Source organism: Battus philenor, unplaced genomic scaffold, assembly GCF_028537555.1.
Source record: "Battus philenor isolate CCGP_79_NKW_IND1 unplaced genomic scaffold, ilBatPhil1.0.hap1 SCAF_8, whole genome shotgun sequence".
Taxonomy (NCBI): Eukaryota; Metazoa; Arthropoda; class Insecta; order Lepidoptera; family Papilionidae; genus Battus; species Battus philenor.
The window spans coordinates 10,698,765-10,719,120 of NW_027181748.1; the positions used below are offsets into that span (position 1 = coordinate 10,698,765).

The following is a 20,356-nucleotide window of genomic DNA, read 5'->3' on the forward strand; positions in this document are numbered from 1 at the left end:
ATCTGAAAATATTGGTAAAAAGGTCAATTTCTATTAATTTTTTTTCAAGTTAATTTTTTAGGTTTTATTGCTGATTTTAATCTATTTATTTTTAAGTATTAATTTTACATAGGAATATATTCACTAATATAAATAATTTTTTTTTTAAATCTGCTGATGCTTTTCGACGAACCGAAACGTTGTTTTTTTGTAAAAAAAATTTCAATAATTATTGAAATTATTTCGAAGTTGCTCCAATTATAATAATACTTAAAATTATAATACTAATTAAAGTTGATTTCAAAGGAAATAAAATTTCCGTCCGTTCCGTTTAAATCTTATTAACCCTTTCAGGACCATAAGGTTACGGTACCTTATTTAATCAATTTAGCTAGATGTAATGAATTAATAGGCATCCTAAAAACATAATTTATACTAAAAATTCAAAAAAGTTTTACATTTTTTTTGGAAATTTATGGGACAAATATGTCCCTATGGTCGCTAAGGGTTACTTTCTACTTAAACATCTAAATTTTGGTTTACTTGTTGGTAAGTCTGTTTTATTGTAATTAATGTACATTTGTTACTTAGTGTACTTTTTTTACTTGTTTATGAATAATAAAAATATAATAGGGCAAGTTATTTGTGGTACTCCTTTTGTTAGATGATTGGTTAATGATTAGATGGATGGTTTTTTTGAGATGTTGAAGGTTCAGGTGATTCTTGCCGTTAAAGAACCGTCGTTTCTTCAACCTCGACATCAAATACCCCTTGGTCATCATCCTGTACTAGAAGTCTTTGATCTTCGTCATCAAGCACTAAGTCATCTTCCTCATCGCTATTGTCACCCAAAAAAATTTGAAGAATTTTATTTTTTGAAGTTCAAAAACTCCACGTCCCTTACGAAACATATTCTGCGAAAAATATGAATAAGAAAATGCTATATTTTGGTATATCACCAAGCCAAAAGTTAAGAAATTCCGTATAAAAAGTATCCCTTTACGCCGACAGGGACATCCGTGTCCCATAATCTTTGTAACGATTTATCACAGAAAACAACATAAATACATTACTACTGAATATTTAGAACAACAATTTAGTTACCAGGTAATGATAATTTGACACTGTAAAAACTTGAAAAGCACTTTTACAATATCAATTATTTATTCCAAACAGCAGATCATTCGCGCCAAAAGAACTCTAACGTTCCGGTGACGATAGACAATAAACGGTGTTAGTTATCATGTACTGCCAGTAAAAAATAATAAAAAGGTACTTTCCGAAATATTAAAACAAAAAATCAATTTACAATGGTTGCGTAAATATTTAATTAATCCATGATTTTTGCTTGGGACACCGGCGTCCCCGTGGTCGTGAAAGGGTTAAAATATTTCTTAACCAGATAATTGCATGTATCTGTTTTTGTGGTAGGTGTTTAAACATTTTTACTTGGTTTTTTAAAAAAAAAACAATAGGCAATCTTTACATTTGAATAACTTCTGGAGTATTTCAAATTCAGATAAAAACATCACAAGTAAATTTGAACACTACGTATTACACTACTTTATAATATCAATTAAAGTAACGGCATCACAGTATAACTACTTAAGAAAATCTATTTTAAATTATTTAAATGTTTATTTATTTTTTGCGTAATGTCTTCATAGTCACCCAAATTTTTAAACATCAACAACAACAAACGAACTTAACTCTAAAAGATTTCTGCTCTCGCCAACCCAATATACTGACATCAATCTTACATATATTTACAATCAAATTATAACATAAATTGTATACGACAAATACAAAACCAAAAGTAACTCTATGCATAGCAACATCTTTAGTATGTTATGATTTAAGATTAAAACAAAGCGCTGATAGCAATGAGTATTTAAAATGTTAAGAGTACATTGTTATTGACTATTCCTGTTATCATATTATTTTGTTAGTTTGTGGTAAGCATTTACCAGTGCCACACATAATTTAATATGATTGGAGCTATCGTTATTGTTTTCATATTTATTTTTACCGTTGTACAGCTTTATAAGAATGCTTATAAACGACCTCATAAGTTTCCACCCGGTAAGATCTATGATTTTTTAAAATTTTATTACATATAAAAAACCTGAAATTTAACGTAAAAATTATAATAAACGTTATTATTTTAAGTTCTTTTGTTAATGATTAAGAAAGAAGAATATATAACGTAAATTTATTCATAAATTATTTGTAACATAGAATTTTAATTTTCCATTAAGTACCAAACAATTCTATAGTTAATAATAAGAATAATACAGAATGATCCTTTAATTTCTCAACAAAATTATAATGTTACTATTATATTTTAGTTATATAATAAATATTAAACATATTATTATTATTGATTAATAAATATCGCCACTCTATTGTGCAAATCTAGAACTAGAGCCAAGAGATTATCAATTTACACCGCTTTTATTTATTGTCCGCAACATTTTTTTTGTCTGGGTCAATATTCTAGGCCGCCGCTTGATAAATAAGTACAAGTAAAATTAATAACGAAATAAATATAAATAATACTATATAATTTTTATTCTAATTGTTCATTATGAATGAAGTTACCTATGTATGAATTAATAATTACGCCTCTATGTATGAATGAATAAAATATGATATGTGGTAATCTATATGGATTACTACTAAATTAATATATATTAAATAAGTATAAAATATTATCTTGATAATTGTCTATACGTATATTAAAGTTTAAAATTAAAATATCTTCATCGTAGATCATTACAATATTTACAGTCTACAGCTTAAAATAATGTGTCCGTAGGTAATAGTGTGAACAATTTTTTCTCTTAAAAATAGTAAAATTTAATTTGATATATCTTTATCGTGAATATGTTCTGAAATAAAATAAGAAGTCTTTTAACACAGTTCGTACTTAATAAATTTCTTGAATTTACAAAGAAATTTTACACTTAGGTAATAGTTTTAAGAAACTATTAAAAAAAAGACAAATTCCTGGGAGTCTTATTTTTCCAAATTATGTTAATGGTTGTTTTTTATCAATTCAATACTTTTTTTCTGGTTTTAATCTAATTAAATGTATTAAATATATAATGTATTAGATATACATATCAAAGCAATAACAATACTTACACAATAAATGCAACATATTTCGCAAATGTGATGTAACAGAACATTTTCCATCATATTATTGAGACGCTTGTAAGATACAGAAAACATTTGTCGTACATTAAGGATAAATCATTTAGATCCTTTAAATTATATACTCAATGCAACAGACTAAATTTCAATTATGTGTGCTTCATTTCTTGTTTGTTGGACCAGAATTATAAATATTAAAAAATTCAATCAATTATAATACATTCGTAATGTGTTTGATGAAAAGTCTGGACTTTAGAGCTGAAAACAAAACTCATTAAAGAAAATAATATACAGAAGACATTACCTAATATGTATACAAAAAACATATACTCACATACACAACCTGGATCTTTATAACGTGGTGTTTGGACCTAGTGTAAAGATCGCTGGTAACAATAATAAGAAATATAAAAAGTAATAAATATTTGATTATTAAAGTGCTAATCCAAACAATATGATTTGTAGGGAGACACCATAAAGTGCTAATTTACTGGCTTATTAAAAGCCAATGATAATTTAAGTTAAGAATAATATTACAACATATATGTATACTTAATAAGGTACCAGTAAGTATACCTAAGTTTATCGTATTATTGTTTCTTTATGGTGTCCCATAAAGTTTTAATCGTGTGATAAAATAGCCATGCGGCGTGTACCAAAATCTGAATTTTATACGTTCCTAGTTATTCTTCAGTAGTCCCTTATTTGTATTTCTAAATGTAAAACGAGCACGTACCGTAATAGTATTTTGATATTATCATCCAAGAACACGATTCCATGTAAGACCTAATTTAGTCGTAAAGAAAAATTATTCCATAGCGTCAAATCTGCCCTTTTGTATGTGTTTAAACGTATACCAAAGATACAATAGTTTTATATATTTCAGGTCCACCAAGCCTTCCAGTCTATGGAGCATATTGGTTACTCTTGGCAAAATCTTACAACAATCTAGCAGACGCGTGCATCAAGTATTCAAAAGAATACAAGTCTAAAGTCATCGGAATGTTCTTAGGAGATATACCGGCTGTTGTTGTGAATGATCCAAAATTGCTGAGGGAAGTACTCACACGTGAGGAATTTGATGGCCGGACAGACACCATTACTAGTCGCTTGCGATCTTACTGGAAAAAGCTTGGTAAGTCGATCATATCAGCTTGGCTACATTTTTCTATGAAAAGACGAGAGACGAGTCGAGAGTACTTTCTTTTCATAATCTTTTATTTAGGTTAGGGTTTAATCCATGTTTGGTTATGTCGGCGCCATTGAGATCGACATAAATATTCGCCTTTATGACATTTAATAAACGTTATAGAGGCAAGACGCCCATATGCCTAACCTTTTAGTCACTTCCGACTTAGGTACCGAAAAAATAGATTGCGCGGTGCTAACATCGTACGGACTAAATTTCAGTTACCTCGACATTAAGAATTTCCTTCGATTCTTGACATATTCCATAATCACATGATCCGATTTTTGCATCAAATTAGAAAATTTGTTTGTTGGAAAGTGGCCAAATCTCAGGCCTTAAAATAAGTTAAATGCGTTACTATGTATATGTTTTCCGATAAACTAAATGTGTCGAAACTAGCATAAAGATATCCCAAGATAATATCGAGATGTTAAGGGTTTGGAAATAATTAATCTAAAATTATATTTGATTTAACGTAGATTAAAAAGAAATGTCTGACATCGCATTTCATTTATAATTTTGGAAAACTAGTGTGACCATAATTTTAATTTACGATAGTATGTTTGCAACAGGAATATTCTTTACGGACGGGTATTTCTGGCATGTTCAAAGAAGATTCACCTTGAGATACATGCGAGATTATGGCTTTGGTAGACGCGATCAGACCTTGGAATCCACAATTGCACATGAGACCAAAGAAATGATCGATATGGCTGTTAATGGACCCAAATACCCGGCGGAAAAAGTAAGGTTTCATTTGGTATTTAACTTACCCTAATACGTAATTTAACAGAAACACAATAATCACTTTGTAAATAAAACAAACCGATTGAGAACTTGTGTATAAAATTTTAAATTACCATCTTTTAATAATAGTGTCAACAATATTTCTCTCATTGACTAAGTCCGCAATATGTAATATAACAGTAACAGTTTTTTTGTCAATTTTTTATAGTCAATATTATATAATCCTGGTATTATTATATCGGTCAAATAAGAAAACATAATTTGTAAACGTTAATGTAACAACTTATCAAGATATTCATCGCTCGTGCAAACAACTGTCATTGGGGTCGAAAGATTCTTGAGTGGCGGTCGTTAGCTCGTAGACGAGTAGTGAAATGGCCTCCCAGTAGGTAGAACGACAAAATAGTCAAGGTCGCGGGAAGTCGCTGGATGCGGGCAGAGCAAGAACTGCCTTCGTAGCGATCTTGCGGTGATGCCTATGCCTTTGCAATGGGAGAGTCTGTTGGCATACACGGTAATAATGACATTCATGCGAAGATAGAAAAAATTACAAGGGTTGGCAGATATTTTAATTCAATTATGCCTACCTAAAAAGTTGATTAATGCACTAATTTTAACTTTAAAGAAAAGTGAATTATGAAACTTATTTCGATAGCCAGAATATACCATAATATACGTGCCACGTACGGTTTTGATGAAAAACTGAGCATCATTCCTTTTGCCATCTTGTGACCTAAGGGCTCAAGATAATACGCCTCAACAATATTTACACAATAATATTTACGCACTACAGAATAATATTGATTCCTGATAAAAGTGACGGTACCTACCTAGACCTTTTGCAAAGTGGAGTATAGAGATTAATATAGTATACTATAACCTTTAGATTCACCCTTGCAATGTAATAAGAAACGACAATTATTTCTTGTCGTTTCTACCATGCATGTGTACATATTTTAACTGTTAGGTGTTTGACAGGACTTGGTAAAAGAGGATCTGATACACCTGCCCCATTTCTTCGCGGCGCCGTTTATGAATGGAATAATACACGTCTTCACTCGCAGCACAGTGCCGAGAGCAGATTACCACGTCCTTTGGAGCACGGCTCGTGGAGCCTTGACGTTTCAACGTAGTTCTAATGACTTAGGTGCTGCACTTGCATATACACCTTGGCTAAAAGATGTATTGCCGGTGTATAGTGGATACAAAGGCCTTAAAGAAGGCAATCAATGTGTTTTGGACTTAGTTACGGTATGTTTATAAATTATGCCTGCATGAAATTTATTTACTGTACTGTATGTAGACCAATGTTTTCAATTTTTTTTGATCCATGGACCCAGTTTATTATTAGTCAACAGTTGTTGGACCACCCAAATGTAAAAGCCAATATAAAGCTTTTAAAAATACTTAAAGAAGTATTTATTGAAATGAAAACGTTTGTTTAAAATGAAATGTACGAAATTAATGTCTTGGATGTACGTGGTGAGATCTTATGAGTATTTCTATTTACGTCTCGTTCGATGTTCGTGACTAGCAACTGCAAATACTCATGACGACTAAATCTTAAACGGTTCCTTTTTTGTGATGAAATTCCCAACGGTACTGCATTCACATTCTAACAACTAGACATGGTTTATTTTTTTTACAGCAACACTGAAGATATTTTAAATGCTTCAAGAAAAAAAAAAACAAACGCTTCCTTTTTACTCTGGATCATTAAATAATTGAAACCTTACTTTTTATCGCATATATACCAAAACTATAACAAAAATTAAAATATACAATATACAAAAATTCTCTGTAAAAAAAATTATGTTACCTATTTTACATTAAATTAAAAATAAAAAGTATTAACTCTTTGTTTTTTTTTTTGTAGAAAGTAATAGACGAGGCGTTACACAGCCACGACCAGTCCTACGAACGTCACTTCCTCGATGTTTATATAAAAAAAATGAAGGAGGAAAGGAAACTCATGAAAAAGACAACATACTCTGGTAATAATTAATTATTTAAAAAGATTAGTCTTATAATTATTTCTTCATAAGCTATATAACTTGCAGAGAGAGATAGTTATGAGAAGTTTTAAATAAAACTGCTCAAAATATTTTATATGCAATCGTAATGTTATTTCTAGTTGACCAGCTAGCACTTATTTGTACGGATTACATGTTCCCCACGGCGACTGCCTTGGGGATGGTGATTTGCTTTCTCATCGAACAAATGTTGCTACATCCCGAAGTGCAGGAAAAGATCCATGAAGAAATAGACCGCGTTGTTGGTCGTGATAGATCCCCAACTCTTGACGATCGAAGCAAGTAAGAATATTTTTTTTAACAATTTTTATATATTGTCAATATTATTGTTACGTGTTTTCCATTTCATTTCATGGGCAAGAGAAATAAAAATAATGAGTTTTATCGTACGGAATGATTGGTAATAGGTTAAAATCCTTAAAACGGTAAATGTTCAGCTTTTTTGGTGTTAATTAATGTATGGTGCACCCTATCCAAAAATGAATGGTTTCAGAACTGATAAATAACGTAAATATAAATACAGTAAAAAAAGTGTTTTTTTTTTAATTTCGATCACTGAGTATTAAAATTAATTATTCTTAACTATTCTTAATTTATTAATTATCAGAAGTTATCAGCCCGTCGCGTTACAAAAGAAAAAATAAATAAATGTGACATATTTCAGTGTGATCACTCTCGCGTTTGAAATTAGGTGTAAAAGTGTTAAAATTTTAAAGCACTTATGCCAATAACTAATCACTGCTATACATAGATACATTAAATTTAATGTAACTCATACAGCTGCGTGACTAATCTAATGATGAAATTGTAACCTATATCTGTCTAAGTAATTAATAATTTATTTACAAACAATAGTTTCTAATTGTTTTGCGAAACAGCCTGATATGATAGAAACTATATTCTCATTGCCGTAGCCTCGGCTGGCAAACACTTAATTAGATCATATATCTATTATGGATCGACGATTTCAAATCTGCCTTTAAACAGCTCTATAATTATTTAAAGACCTCGAAATAAAACGTTATAGCATATCTAAGTCTAAGAACATCTTAAGTCTAATATTTAACGGCTAATATCATCATTATCATCAAGAGATTCGTAAATGTAGATCACAATTTATTATTAAAACATCAATAGTGATCTGTTATAAAAGTTAAATTAGCTGTTTATACAGATACATTTAAAAATATAATGTATTGTTTCAATACCACAGGGGTTTATATTTGTACAAATAAAAAACTAAGATATATGTATATAGAAATTTACGAGTTGTGTTTTGTAAATTTTTTTAGCAGTTATATTGGCAATGATACATCGGCAATTAATTACTAGTATATTTTTAAAAGGCAGAGAACCTCGTTTCTTAGCTACGTTTTTAAATAAAAAATTGTTGAAAGACATTTGAGTTTTATTATACATAATATTTATATTTAAAGCGACTAGATGAAAAGAATATTATTATCATCAATTTTTACTATTTATAATCATCATCATGATTATTTCAGCCGATAGGCTCTCACTGCTAGGCATTTTCTTCTTTTCAGCCGATTTTTGCCGATTATTCCGCCATTAAAAAATCGCCACGATGATCGGTCTTTCGTTACCCCTATCCAGCGACTTCGTGACCTTAAGTATGTTGTCAGTCCAGCTAGTGGAGGGCCTACCCACGTCGCGTCTATTGGCACGTGGTCTCCACTCAAACCCACTTTCCCCGAAGGTCAAGCCAATGCCACTTTAGACAAGCAATTCTTCGATCTACATTGGTGACCTTGGTTCTTAGGCTGATCTCTTCATTTCTGTCTCGATCTCGAAACTACGACCATCGCTCTTGTCATTGCTCTCTGGGTGAATTTCAGCTTTCTTATGAGACATATCGTAAGCGACCTCGTCAAGGATCCATACGTTTTCACTGGCAATACACATTGGTCAAAGACCTCCATTTTCAGCCATTGAGGTATTTCGGACAATACGATGTTTCGGAGCTTCCCGAGCGCTGCCCATCCGAGTTGAATTCGGCAAGTGATTTCTTTTTCTGAGTTGGACTTACCAGGACGGTTTGTCCCAAGTATATATAATCGTTTAAAAATTCGAACATAGAACCACCGGCAACTACTTGAGTAGACACTACGTGGATATTAGATATTGTCTTCGTCTTGTCCATATTCTTTATTTGAAAGCTCCTACTGGCATATAATTAACGTCATATAACGTTTTACTTCTGTTTTATTATTTATTTATAGGAAATATATATGATATAATAATTGGGGTCTTGGGTAGAGGGGAACAAACTCCAATATGTAATAAACAATGTAATCTGCCTTCCGCGCAAACAATTTATCGGTTAACGAGTACAGTCAATAAACAAATATAACGTTAACTTTGATAAATAATGCGTCAACGTAAAAATATTTTAATTTCTACTCTTATTTATTATTATCTATATTTTCGTGCTAGTCGCAATTTTGTAATATTTTATGGAAAAAATTATCAAAAAATCACTCAATGTCTCAATTTTATTTAATGTTAAGAATTATTAAAACTGATTCATTGTTTTTATTTATGACTTTAATTAACAAAATTCGCTATTTTTTTTTGCATTTTTTCTTCTCAATTCCATTCGTGTGTATCGGTTATTGTATTAGTGGGACGGTTCCAAATCCATACAAGTAATTGACCAAATTACATCGTAATTGAGTAAACTGTCGAGTTCCTGCAACTCAAATTTAACGTCTCCTAGTTCAATGATGTCCGAATCTTCAAAGTTTTTGACAAATTGTTAATTATTTTTTTGTTATTAGAATGTTATAAACATACTACTATCATCATAATTGTGTCGAACGATAGACGCTTTCTGTAAGGCATAGACCTCTCTCAGAGATCGTTTCGGTGACCGGTATTGCGCTGTCCGTATCCGGGGCCTACCCACGCCACAACTACTAGCTCTTGGTTGCCACTCTAAAACCTTTTGGCTCCAGCAGCAGTCGGTTGCACGGGCGATTTGCTCTACCTAATGTCACTTCAATCGGGCAATTCTTCGAGCTATATCGATGAACTTAGTTCTTCTGCAGATCTCCTTATTTTTTACCATATCCGATCGTTATTCGATCGTGCAACGAAGCTCCGGGCATAGCCTTTACCACTATTCTACGTTATTTTGTAGAAAGAGATTATATAATCTAAAAGGAGACACAAATTGAGACGTGATTGAATTGGACATCCAGCTTTTGCTACGACCTTAACTAAATCGTCTATCCACCATCCTCCCTGGAAGTCCAAACGCTGCGCTGGTCGGATCATGGTTACCACTTCAAAACTTAAGGCCCCACTGCCGCTATAATTTACCAATCCACTGGGTTACGTCGATTAGTTTCGTTTATCTACGGATATCCTTATTGAAGAAGAGGAAATTCTATCTACTATGTACCAATATAACCCTTAATTCGATTTGACAATAGGCAATTTTCATGTTTTATTACAAATTATCCTTTAAATGTTGTTTTAGAGATTGGAACGTATGTTCCTATGTTACTTGATTATGATAACATAATACGGGCTTATAATAAATAACTACACCCAAAATTTTACTATTTTTAAGTCTTCGTTGTTACACTATTTTCTAATAGCATTACAGAAATATTACTCCTCTAAAGCTAATTTTATGAAAATAATGGTAAATAATATAAACTTTTGGATTTTCCGAGCGCAACGAAATTTAAATAAAGTAACATATTTCTAAAATAAATTAGTTATTTATTGTTCAGATGTCAAAAGGTTTTCTAAATATTCTAAGATATTTATAATCGTCATTAAAGTATATTAACAGTAAATAAAAAAAATAAGTATATTAACATCACGATTCCTCTCGTCCAAACACCACCACTCTTCGAAGGGAACGTATGTTACAAACTCTTTTTAGCGTTAAGAAAACCGCCAAGAGAATCAGTGTAAATATATTAATTACTTTTTGTTCTACAGAATGCCTTACACAGAAGCTTGCTTGAGAGAGATGATGAGGTTTGAAACAATTGTGCCGCTGGGTGTGGCGCACCGCAGTATGTCAGAAACAAATCTTGACGGCTACGTCATTCCCGAGGTAATTAATAACTTACAATAAACAAGTTTTGTGATATCGACTTTTAGATAATGAGAGGCATTTATAACATTCTTCTCTACCATGAAGAGTAGGTACTTTCAAAACTGTTAATTTTTCACATCTAAATTAAGTTTACGAAAATATTTTTGTTTCTTCCGAACATTTAGCAATTTGCAAAAATGGAGTCAAAAAGCCACGCTTACATGCCACGGATTTTATTACTTGATTCCTGTATTATCGAGTATCCTTGACCCTAAGGTATGACAAGACTTAATGCACGTCTCGTCATACACAGAGGTCATACCTTATGATCAAGTGATAAGGATACGCGCTTTGCATTATAAAGTGCAGTTGAAAACCTCTATTTATAAATCTTATGCAGGTTTTATAAATCCTTCGCAACATCGCATTTATTTTCTACATTGAAAAATAAATAAATCGCATAACCCGAATACGGTGTCGTTTAAATAAAAATATGTCCTCCTGTTTAGTGGCAGATGATAAAATTATATAGACGCTTAAAAACCATCATTAAAAGTCAATTTTTTCGTTACATATTTTCTTAATTGAAATAATTAAATCTCAAATCAAAATGTAGAATGTTGTTCATGTAATAATTAGAATAGAAATAGAACAGCGATAAAAGATGACCTAATGTATCTAATTCTTATCATTAATATAGAGAAGTGTCTGTTTTGTGTTGACCCTTATCTGCTAATGATTTTGCAACTGACGACCGGATAATGTAAACATGAATCATTCCTTTGTTCACGAGTAAAAAGGAACAACTAAATAATAGTTGTTTCTTTGTTTTAAAATTAAGGTATTGTAATTATAAGATTGTAGACTCTTTGTCTTATTTACCTTCCTTTCCTCTATTCATCTCCTTGCGTGAAAAGAATGCGTGGGATAACGGGCGAGGAACTGTTATGTACTACGGTTAATATTATACTATTATTAATAATTGCTTTGTAACGTAGAATCAAGAATCAGGAGGTTCGTAGACGAAGGCAATTAGTCCATATGTAGCAGACAAGTTAACATGGCAGTATCTAGTTCACGGACCCTTCCGCTCCGTGAACTCAGTACCGATGAAGCTGTAAAAGCCTTAGGGCTAACAGCATTAACATCTTTAGAAACAATGCATAATACATGGCAGCGGGAAGGGCATAAGGCACGTAGATTAGTATAAGTTAGGGTTGACAGCCTTCCTAATCTATATCTTATTGAAAATCCGTATTGAATACCTATGTCTAGTAATGGACGTCTTACAACCAAAAAGATGACGACGATGTTGATGATGAACATATAATCATTACATTTTATTCCAATTTAAATCACTTCAAATTTTCAGATATAACTTTAACTATAATTGTACTACTTATTTTAATAATGGTCTTATTTTTTGCATATTTTAACGAAACGTTGCTACCGCTGTCAGATGAACACTGTACCCATTAGCCTTCGATAACATTAGAAATAGCTTATCATTCGTCGCCATGTTTATAAAATTTTCACAAGTACCTTCATATAGTTAAGAAAGTACCAAGCTTGTCAATATCATATTTTTAACTTCTAAGTTCGCGATTTAATAATTATAACCAAACAAAATATTTATACTGTTCATATATTAATAACTATGCATAGTTCAAAATTAAGCGCAACCACAAAATTAATATCCGAGTATAATTTTAATATAATAATTATTTTAATTTTCGTAATCCCAATACCTTTGTATATTATACCTATGGTTTAATTAAGACTTGTAATGCGATTGTATTAGTAATGCATAATGATACGTAATGTAAACGCTGTTGCAATTTCTTCCTTCGTCGCAATTATTCACGTATTTTAATTTCGATAGTGTTAAGTAGTATAAAAATTAAAAAAACAAAACAGTGAAATATTCTCTGAAGAGGTTATTATAACAATTTCTGTTTTATCGCGTATTTAATTTCATTTAATTAAATAGTTCAAATGCTCAGATTAGATCAATGAACTTTGTACATTTGGTGATAATTTAGTTGAAAAAAAGTATGGCGAATTAATCTACACTCTCACTATATTATTCGACTGACAGAATACTGAATAATACTTAGTCTGGCCATAAATACTGTTACTATTCAAAAAAAGAAAATATTACGTTTGAATTTGGAATCTGTCATTTTTATATGATTGCTTGATGTGTTTTCTTATTTTCGCGCCATTATATTGTTAAATATTTTGTTATATTAAAATGGAGTGGGGTGATAAAGAGAACCGAATCGCTGTGATTGCCTTACATAAAGTAGGTATGGAGAAAAGTGCAATTTTTAAAACCCTCCACCCGCTTGGTATTAGTCAAATGTTTGTTTACCGGGCTATTGATAGGTACAATGATACCTCCTCTGTTTGTGACAGAAAAAGATCTGGCCGTCCACGTACCGTTCGTGTGAAAAAGGTGATTAAAGCAGTTAGGGAAAGAATTCGAAGAAATCCTGTCCGTAAGCAAAAGATTTTATCTCGGGAGATGAAGATAGCTCCTAGAACCATGTCGCGTATATTAAAAGATGACTTAGGACTTGCAGCCTATAAGAGACGTACTGGTCACTTCTTAACTGATAATTTAAAGAAGAATAGGGTGGTAAAATCCAAACAACTACTTAAGCGGTACGCAAAGGGAGGTCACAAAAAAATTTTGTTTACGGATGAGAAAATTTTTACAATTGAGCAGTATTTTAATAAACAAAATGACCGTATTTATGCTGGAAGCGCTAAAGAAGCTTCGCAATTAGTAAACAGAGTACAACGTGGGCATTATCCCACTTCAGTGATGGTTTGGTGGGGTGTTAGCTATGAAGGGGTGACTGAGCCATATTTTTGTGAAAAAGGTATTAAAACGTCGGCACAAGTTTATCAAAATACCATTCTTGAGACGGTAGTTAAGCCTTTAACTAACACCATGTTCAATAACAAAGAATGGTGCTTTCAACAAGACTCGGCACCGGGTCATAGAGCTCGATCCACCCAATCTTGGTTGAAAACTAACGTTCCGGACTTTATCAGCACTGAAAACTGGCCGTCGTCAAGTCCTGACCTAAATCCATTGGATTATGATTTATGGTCAGTTTTAGAGAGTAAGGCTTGCTCTAAACGCCATGATAATTTGGAGTCCCTAAAACGATCCATTCGGTTGGCAGTGAAGAATTTTCCTCTAGAAAGAGTTCGTGCTGCTATTGATAACTGGCCTCAACGTTTAAAAGACTGTATTGCAGCCAATGGAGACCACTTCGAATAAACATTGTATATTTTTAATAGTTATATATTGATGTATTAAACTAACTCACTATGAAAGGAATAAATGTTACGTATAAAAAAAAAATCGTGCTTTTCTTTATAACAATATTTATGGCAAGACTAAGTATATAGCGCTCTTTATACAGCACTCCTAGATGATGATGAAATTCTTTTGGCGAATACAGCTTTACGAATTAAGACTGAAGCATATATAATGTTACTTTTTTAACAGGATACCATGGTGAATGTTAACTACGTATCACTGCACATGGATAAGGAAATATGGGGCGACCCGGAGAATTTTCGACCAGAACGATTCATCGTTGACGGTCATCTGCAAGTTAGTAGAGATAAGTCTCTGCCTTTCGGAGCAGGTAATTCCAAAAAAAATAAATAAAATAAAATGCATATAAATTTATATTATAATAAAATTATCATCATGTTAACTGACAAACCCGTACTGCAAGGCCGTCGTTAAAGATCGCCACTATGACTGACCTTGCGTTGTCCTGTATCTAGGGACTTCCCGCGATTTTGATAATGTCTTCGATTCATGTGTGCGGCCAATCCGTGCCGCGTCTGACGGCTCATGGTCGCTGCTCGACAATATTTTAGGCCCAACTGCCGTCGGTTAGACAAGAGATGTGCACTGCTAACTGCCACATCAGATGGCAATTCTTCAAACTATATCCGTGACTTTGGTTCTTCTGCGAAACTATTTATTTATGATCTCGCAGTGAAATTTTCATTGGCCATTGCTCTTTCTTTATCTCTCCCTCTCTCATCCATGCATGTAAAAGTATATGAATATTCGTAGTGTTGTAGCAGTAAAAATTATGCTTCATAAACACCAAGACCTTATTAAAATCGCGTCGTTAAAATTTGCAAACTTACTCAGCTTGATATCTGCGATGTACGGGCAGACTATCTCATACTGTTGTGAAGTCAACACTCAGTGTTCATGAACTTTAACATTGCGATCTTTATAAGTTCGAACTTGTGACACCGCTTTTATATACAAAATGTGCTTCGATTTGAAATTTCTAATGAAGACCAAAATAACATAAATATCATTAAAAAAAACTTATGCAATAATTTAAATAAAAATAATGACTACGTGGCCCAATGGTTTTGTCAAGGTTGAGTAGAGTGAAGTCTCTGGATGCGAGCAGCAATCCAATATGATGACGATCTTTGGAGAAGGCCTATGTCTTGCATTTTATTGGCTGACAAGATGATGATGGTGATGAAACAATTTAGTAAAAACTTGTTAGAAATTAATATTTTTTTTATTAACTTTGCGTAAGGTGTTTTTAAATGTATTTTTATGACGTATTTAGTTTGGGAGGTCGGAACAATTAACGTATTAGATACGGCACAGTGATGAGATCATTTGAACATTAACGGAGAATTAAAAACTTCAAAGATTACATAAATATGCTAATCCTGAGTTTTGAACGTAATTATATATAACACACGTACAATGTTAAATCGATTTTCTAATATTAACATCGTTTCTGGACTTGGTTTATATTAATTGTCTTTTTTATTTTAAAGAATTTGTATTCTTTACGATCCGGCAGTAGCATACTAATTCATTCAGGTCAAGCTTAAAGAAATCAGTTGTTTGTATTTGAGGTTTACATTTTAAAGTACATAAAATGCGGTTATTTATACATGAAATAAAAATTAGTGCCTTACCGTCTAATTTTAGTGATAGCAAAAGGACTAACACCTAAATGTTTTTATTGGATTTTAAAGTCATCTTGTCCAGGTGAGCAACAGAGCCACGCGGCTCATTTCGCACATTCGTATTGTTTGATAGTTGCTGTTGGCGAGCGTGTGGACTGTATAAACGGATTAAACAAAAGCACATGAAGGATGCTTAGCGGCACGGACTGTCAAACATAAAAAGTATTAAAAAAAACATAAAAATATTAGAAGGTTTTAAGCGGCCCAGTCAGTCGTTAACAATCGCAATACGTGGCTTGTGGGAAATGTTTTCTAATACGCGGCCCAGGAGTGACCCTATGGCTTAAAAGGTTCTGTAATTGTTTACCGGTAAGCTTGTGGCCTATGTGAAAATACTCAATTTTTCACAAGAATCACAAGATAAATTCAACCCTGATGTCTCTTTTACGTGTACGCCAATAAAAATAATACGTTCTATACGCTTGTAATAGACGGCGATTTTAATTTGAACGCGTAATGGACAGATAATTCTATAGAAGGATTTAAAATGTTATTATGGAAACATTTAATTAGAATAATAATTGTCGGTGTAATTGTTCAAACATTTTGCGTATTTGCTTGTTTATCCGTTTCAGACATTTATTTAAGTAATCACTGTTCTCAAATATGTTTAAAGAATCAACCACTCGGACTTTTTTTTAAAAAAAAATTACCTTTAAAAAGATTTCTTTTCTGCTCACAAAAGTGGTCTGAATTGAAAAGCCCAGCTCATGTGGTCACGTTCTGGTATATTAAATATGGAATAATGAGTTTTTCACTAATTTTATTAAATACTTTATTTTACAGGCAGGAGACTATGCGCTGGAGAAACCTATGCCCGTCAGGGTTTATTCCTAGTATTCACAACATTCATGCAAACATTCCAAGTATCCACCGCTGATGGAAAGCCTTTGAAAAAGTCTGCCCCAAGAATACAAGGAATTATTACGACTATCCCAAATTTTTGGATCCGCGCAACTCCTAGAACATAAATGATATCAATATTAAAATGTAAAACACACTAAAATGTCATAATATTTTTGAATTAAAACGAAAACCAAACATTAGAATCATTATAATTTAATTCTCTAAGGCAATAGGATTTTTGTACCAAATCTATTACTTGAACTTTATGAATAGGTTTTATTTATGTAGAAACACTGGTGTGTTGTGTGGGTTTCGTATATACAAGAATAATAATAATTATAAAAAATTGGACAATATTACTAAGTGTATAAAACAATGTTTCTAAACCATACGCAATATGATACATTAAAAATATTTTCGAATGCCTTAATTTAGGGGTATTTTTTGCTCTATGTTTAACCGCGGATTCACGCATCATAAAAATCATAATCCACTTTATTATATGAAGACTTATATTCACGTAATGCCGCTTTTATAGGCAAGAATATTATTTTGTTTTTCGTCCAACAAGTTGTTTTTTTTCATGGAAATAAATTTATAACAAATTGTTTTAAATAGCATTTTTATGGATTGGAAAAATTTTAATTTAATATATTTTTTAACATTTAAATTTTAAATTTAATAGTATTTTTACATAGCCTGGAAACAATTGTGAATGTAACTATTATGAAAAATTATTAAAACATGAAAATTAATCGGATATCTTTGTTCAATACGTAATTGTGGCCTTCTAGAGTCTAGTAGTAGCGACCTGGTCATTCAGCGTGCAGTGAATAGCAATTTAAATAGTCAGCACGAGTCTTTGAGATGACCGAACTTTGTTGAACAGTTGTATGTGCTGATAGACTACGGGGCAAGGATCTTAGGAGGTCAGGAGTTACATGGAGAGATATATTATTCCATCACAAAACGCCATACTTCTATGATATTAGTAAGAGGAATATAGGAGAGGTATGAAGCTGTTCAAAACAAGGCTTCTTCAGCTTTAAATGCGTGAATGCGAAGCACATTTGCAGTTAATTAATGTACATCCTATCCAAAAATAAATAGTTTACGAAATAATACATAAAGTAATGATAACATATTTAGAAAGAACGTTTCCAAAATTCGGATTATAACATATTCAAATTCATTATTGTTTGACAGACTTTTTACAGTACAGTTACTAGAATGTAGCATCCCAATAGAAAAAATAATCAATGTTACTAAAAATTTTAATATTACAGAGTTATCACTTTGTACGGAATGTTTGTAAACAGGTTTATAAACTTTAAAGCCTATTTATTGGTGATAAATGATTAGAAATTATACCAATTGTTTTTTTTTTGATACCCGTGATTGAAATCTTTGTTTGTTACTGCAGATTGAAATATTCTTCATTTATAATTAAACTATAAAATCATAACATCTATTTCCTTATTTCTATAACAAAGATATCACATTTTTTGTTTCCTGTACCTTTTTATCCAACCTTATAGTTCAATGTTTTATGTCTACTTATTACCTCCTTAATTACTTTTCGTATTTTAGGAAGGTGCGGCGGACATTTACCTCTTTAAAACTTTTTCACCTGTAACCTGCTACTGAATATCAGTATTTTATAGGCTTGCTTTTATGAGTCTATTAATCAAGGCCAAGAACAGCCTTGGAGAGGTTTCTTATCGTTACGTGATTCGAAAGAAATAAAGGTCGATGCCAGTCAGTTTAAAATTATAGTCTTAACGAAGTGAAAGGATTTTTACAACTAAATGTTTTAATATCGAATAAGCTAGTATAGAAATGCTCTTACAGTGTCTAAACTTAAAATTAGATAATATAACAGAAATTCGTTTGTAATTATGTATAAGTGTTATAACTGCATACTGCGAAATTTGTCAACATCATACATAAGTGGCATCTTTATATCAATAAATTGATCACAAATCTGTACAGGATGATGGATTCCAGGTTTAAAGGTTTAAAGAGGCGTATATAACTTTTTTCAGGGAAAAGCTTTAAAACTTTTACACCTATTTCCAATCACCCGTGTAAAGTTATCATTTCAAAATATTTCTTTCTTACTATAGGAATACGGCCGACCACAGTCGGTAGAGCTGAACAGGAAATAACATTTTTAAAATTACTAATCCAAATTTTGAGGACGCTTTTTGTTTCCATATTATCATAATTTTTTTTATTATTTTTAAATCATAGATTTTTGGATATGATATACCGTAATTTATTTCGCATTTGATGTGTATGAAGTTATGCTGCTAGCAATGACAGCAAATGAGTTATATCTCTATCCCTTTAAAGGTTTTATAGCTCTAATCAACACCATTTATGAATAAAATTTGGTGGTCAAATGTGCTTTAATTATAAACCCGAGAACGACTCGATTTTTTTCCTTACTATATGAAAAAAAAGATCGAGTCGTTTCCGAGGAAGGTTCTGGAGTCAATGATATATTCATGGCGATATTTATTTCTGTAATATCACTGCAGTGTTAGACCTAGTTTTGCAATGAAGCGGTTTATCAATTATATAAATGATAATTGTCACTGCGAAATAATAACTCGTATCCTGTTTCAAAGCTGTTATTTCTACATAGCTTATTTTTTATCATGTTATTAAAATATTATTATAATATTGCTGGTAATTGGTACTATTTCATGTTAATATTATTGTTATACAGAGTGTTTACATTACTCTATGATTGGCATATTGAGCTGCTGATAACGTGGTTTTGGTTAATGCTTCATTTCATCTAATTCAGTTCCTTCACTATCTTCTTCCGACCATCTTTTCAGCCATACGTGGTCCACTGCTGGACGAAGGCCTCTTCTATAGATTTCCAACAGGAACGGTAAGCAGAAGCCTTCATCCAGAATCTTCCGGCGATTTTAACAAAGTGTCTGTCCACCTTGTGGGCTGAAGGTGGACATCCTGCGCTGCGTTTGTTGGTGGTTTCCAATCCAGAATCTTAAAGCCCCGGCGTCAATCTGTTCAGCGCACTATGTCACCTGCCTACTGCAACTCAGCTTGTCAATTCGTTAGGCTATATTAGTTACTTTCGTTAATGTACATACTACCTAATTTCAGATTCCATACAGGCAATGATCAAGACAGATAAATCGAGTTAATGTCTAGTGATATTGGACGGTCTTTGTTCACTGTTGTTCACAGTGAATGCTTTCATAAAACGCAGTTACACTTTATTTAGAGCTCTTGAGGGGATCGAAATTG

General features: G+C 32.1%; 1 protein-coding gene across 2 annotated transcripts; it reads left to right on the forward strand.

Annotated features, from left to right (window-relative positions):
• Window positions 1-1,941: 1,941 nt before the first annotated feature.
• LOC137931885 (probable cytochrome P450 304a1) lies at window positions 1,942-18,398 on the forward strand. 2 transcript variants are annotated; one of them, XM_068775404.1, is made up of 9 exons: window positions 1,942-2,061; window positions 4,022-4,270; window positions 4,897-5,069; window positions 6,050-6,322; window positions 6,948-7,065; window positions 7,206-7,386; window positions 11,080-11,197; window positions 14,706-14,847; window positions 17,012-18,398. In XM_068775404.1, exons 1-9 carry the CDS (start codon window positions 1,968-1,970, stop codon window positions 17,194-17,196), a joined length of 1,533 nt encoding a protein of 510 aa, XP_068631505.1. In that variant the 5' UTR covers window positions 1,942-1,967; the 3' UTR covers window positions 17,197-18,398. The 2 variants fall into 2 exon arrangements, with proteins under 2 accessions (XP_068631505.1, XP_068631506.1); XM_068775405.1 differs by lacking the exon at window positions 14,706-14,847 and having other exon boundaries at window positions 17,012-17,154.
• The last annotated feature ends 1,958 nt before the right edge of the window (window positions 18,399-20,356 follow it).

Bases quoted from the DNA above. Each gene is read 5' to 3' on its own strand.
- LOC137931885 (XM_068775404.1), top strand. From the start codon at position 1,968: ATGATTGGAGCTATCGTTATTGTTTTCATATTTATTTTTACCGTTGTA. The intron at 7,387-11,079 runs GTAAGAATATTT...TTTGTTCTACAG, and splicing joins ACTCTTGACGATCGAAGCAA to AATGCCTTACACAGAAGCTT. The intron at 14,848-17,011 runs GTAATTCCAAAA...TTTATTTTACAG, and splicing joins GTCTCTGCCTTTCGGAGCAG to GCAGGAGACTATGCGCTGGA.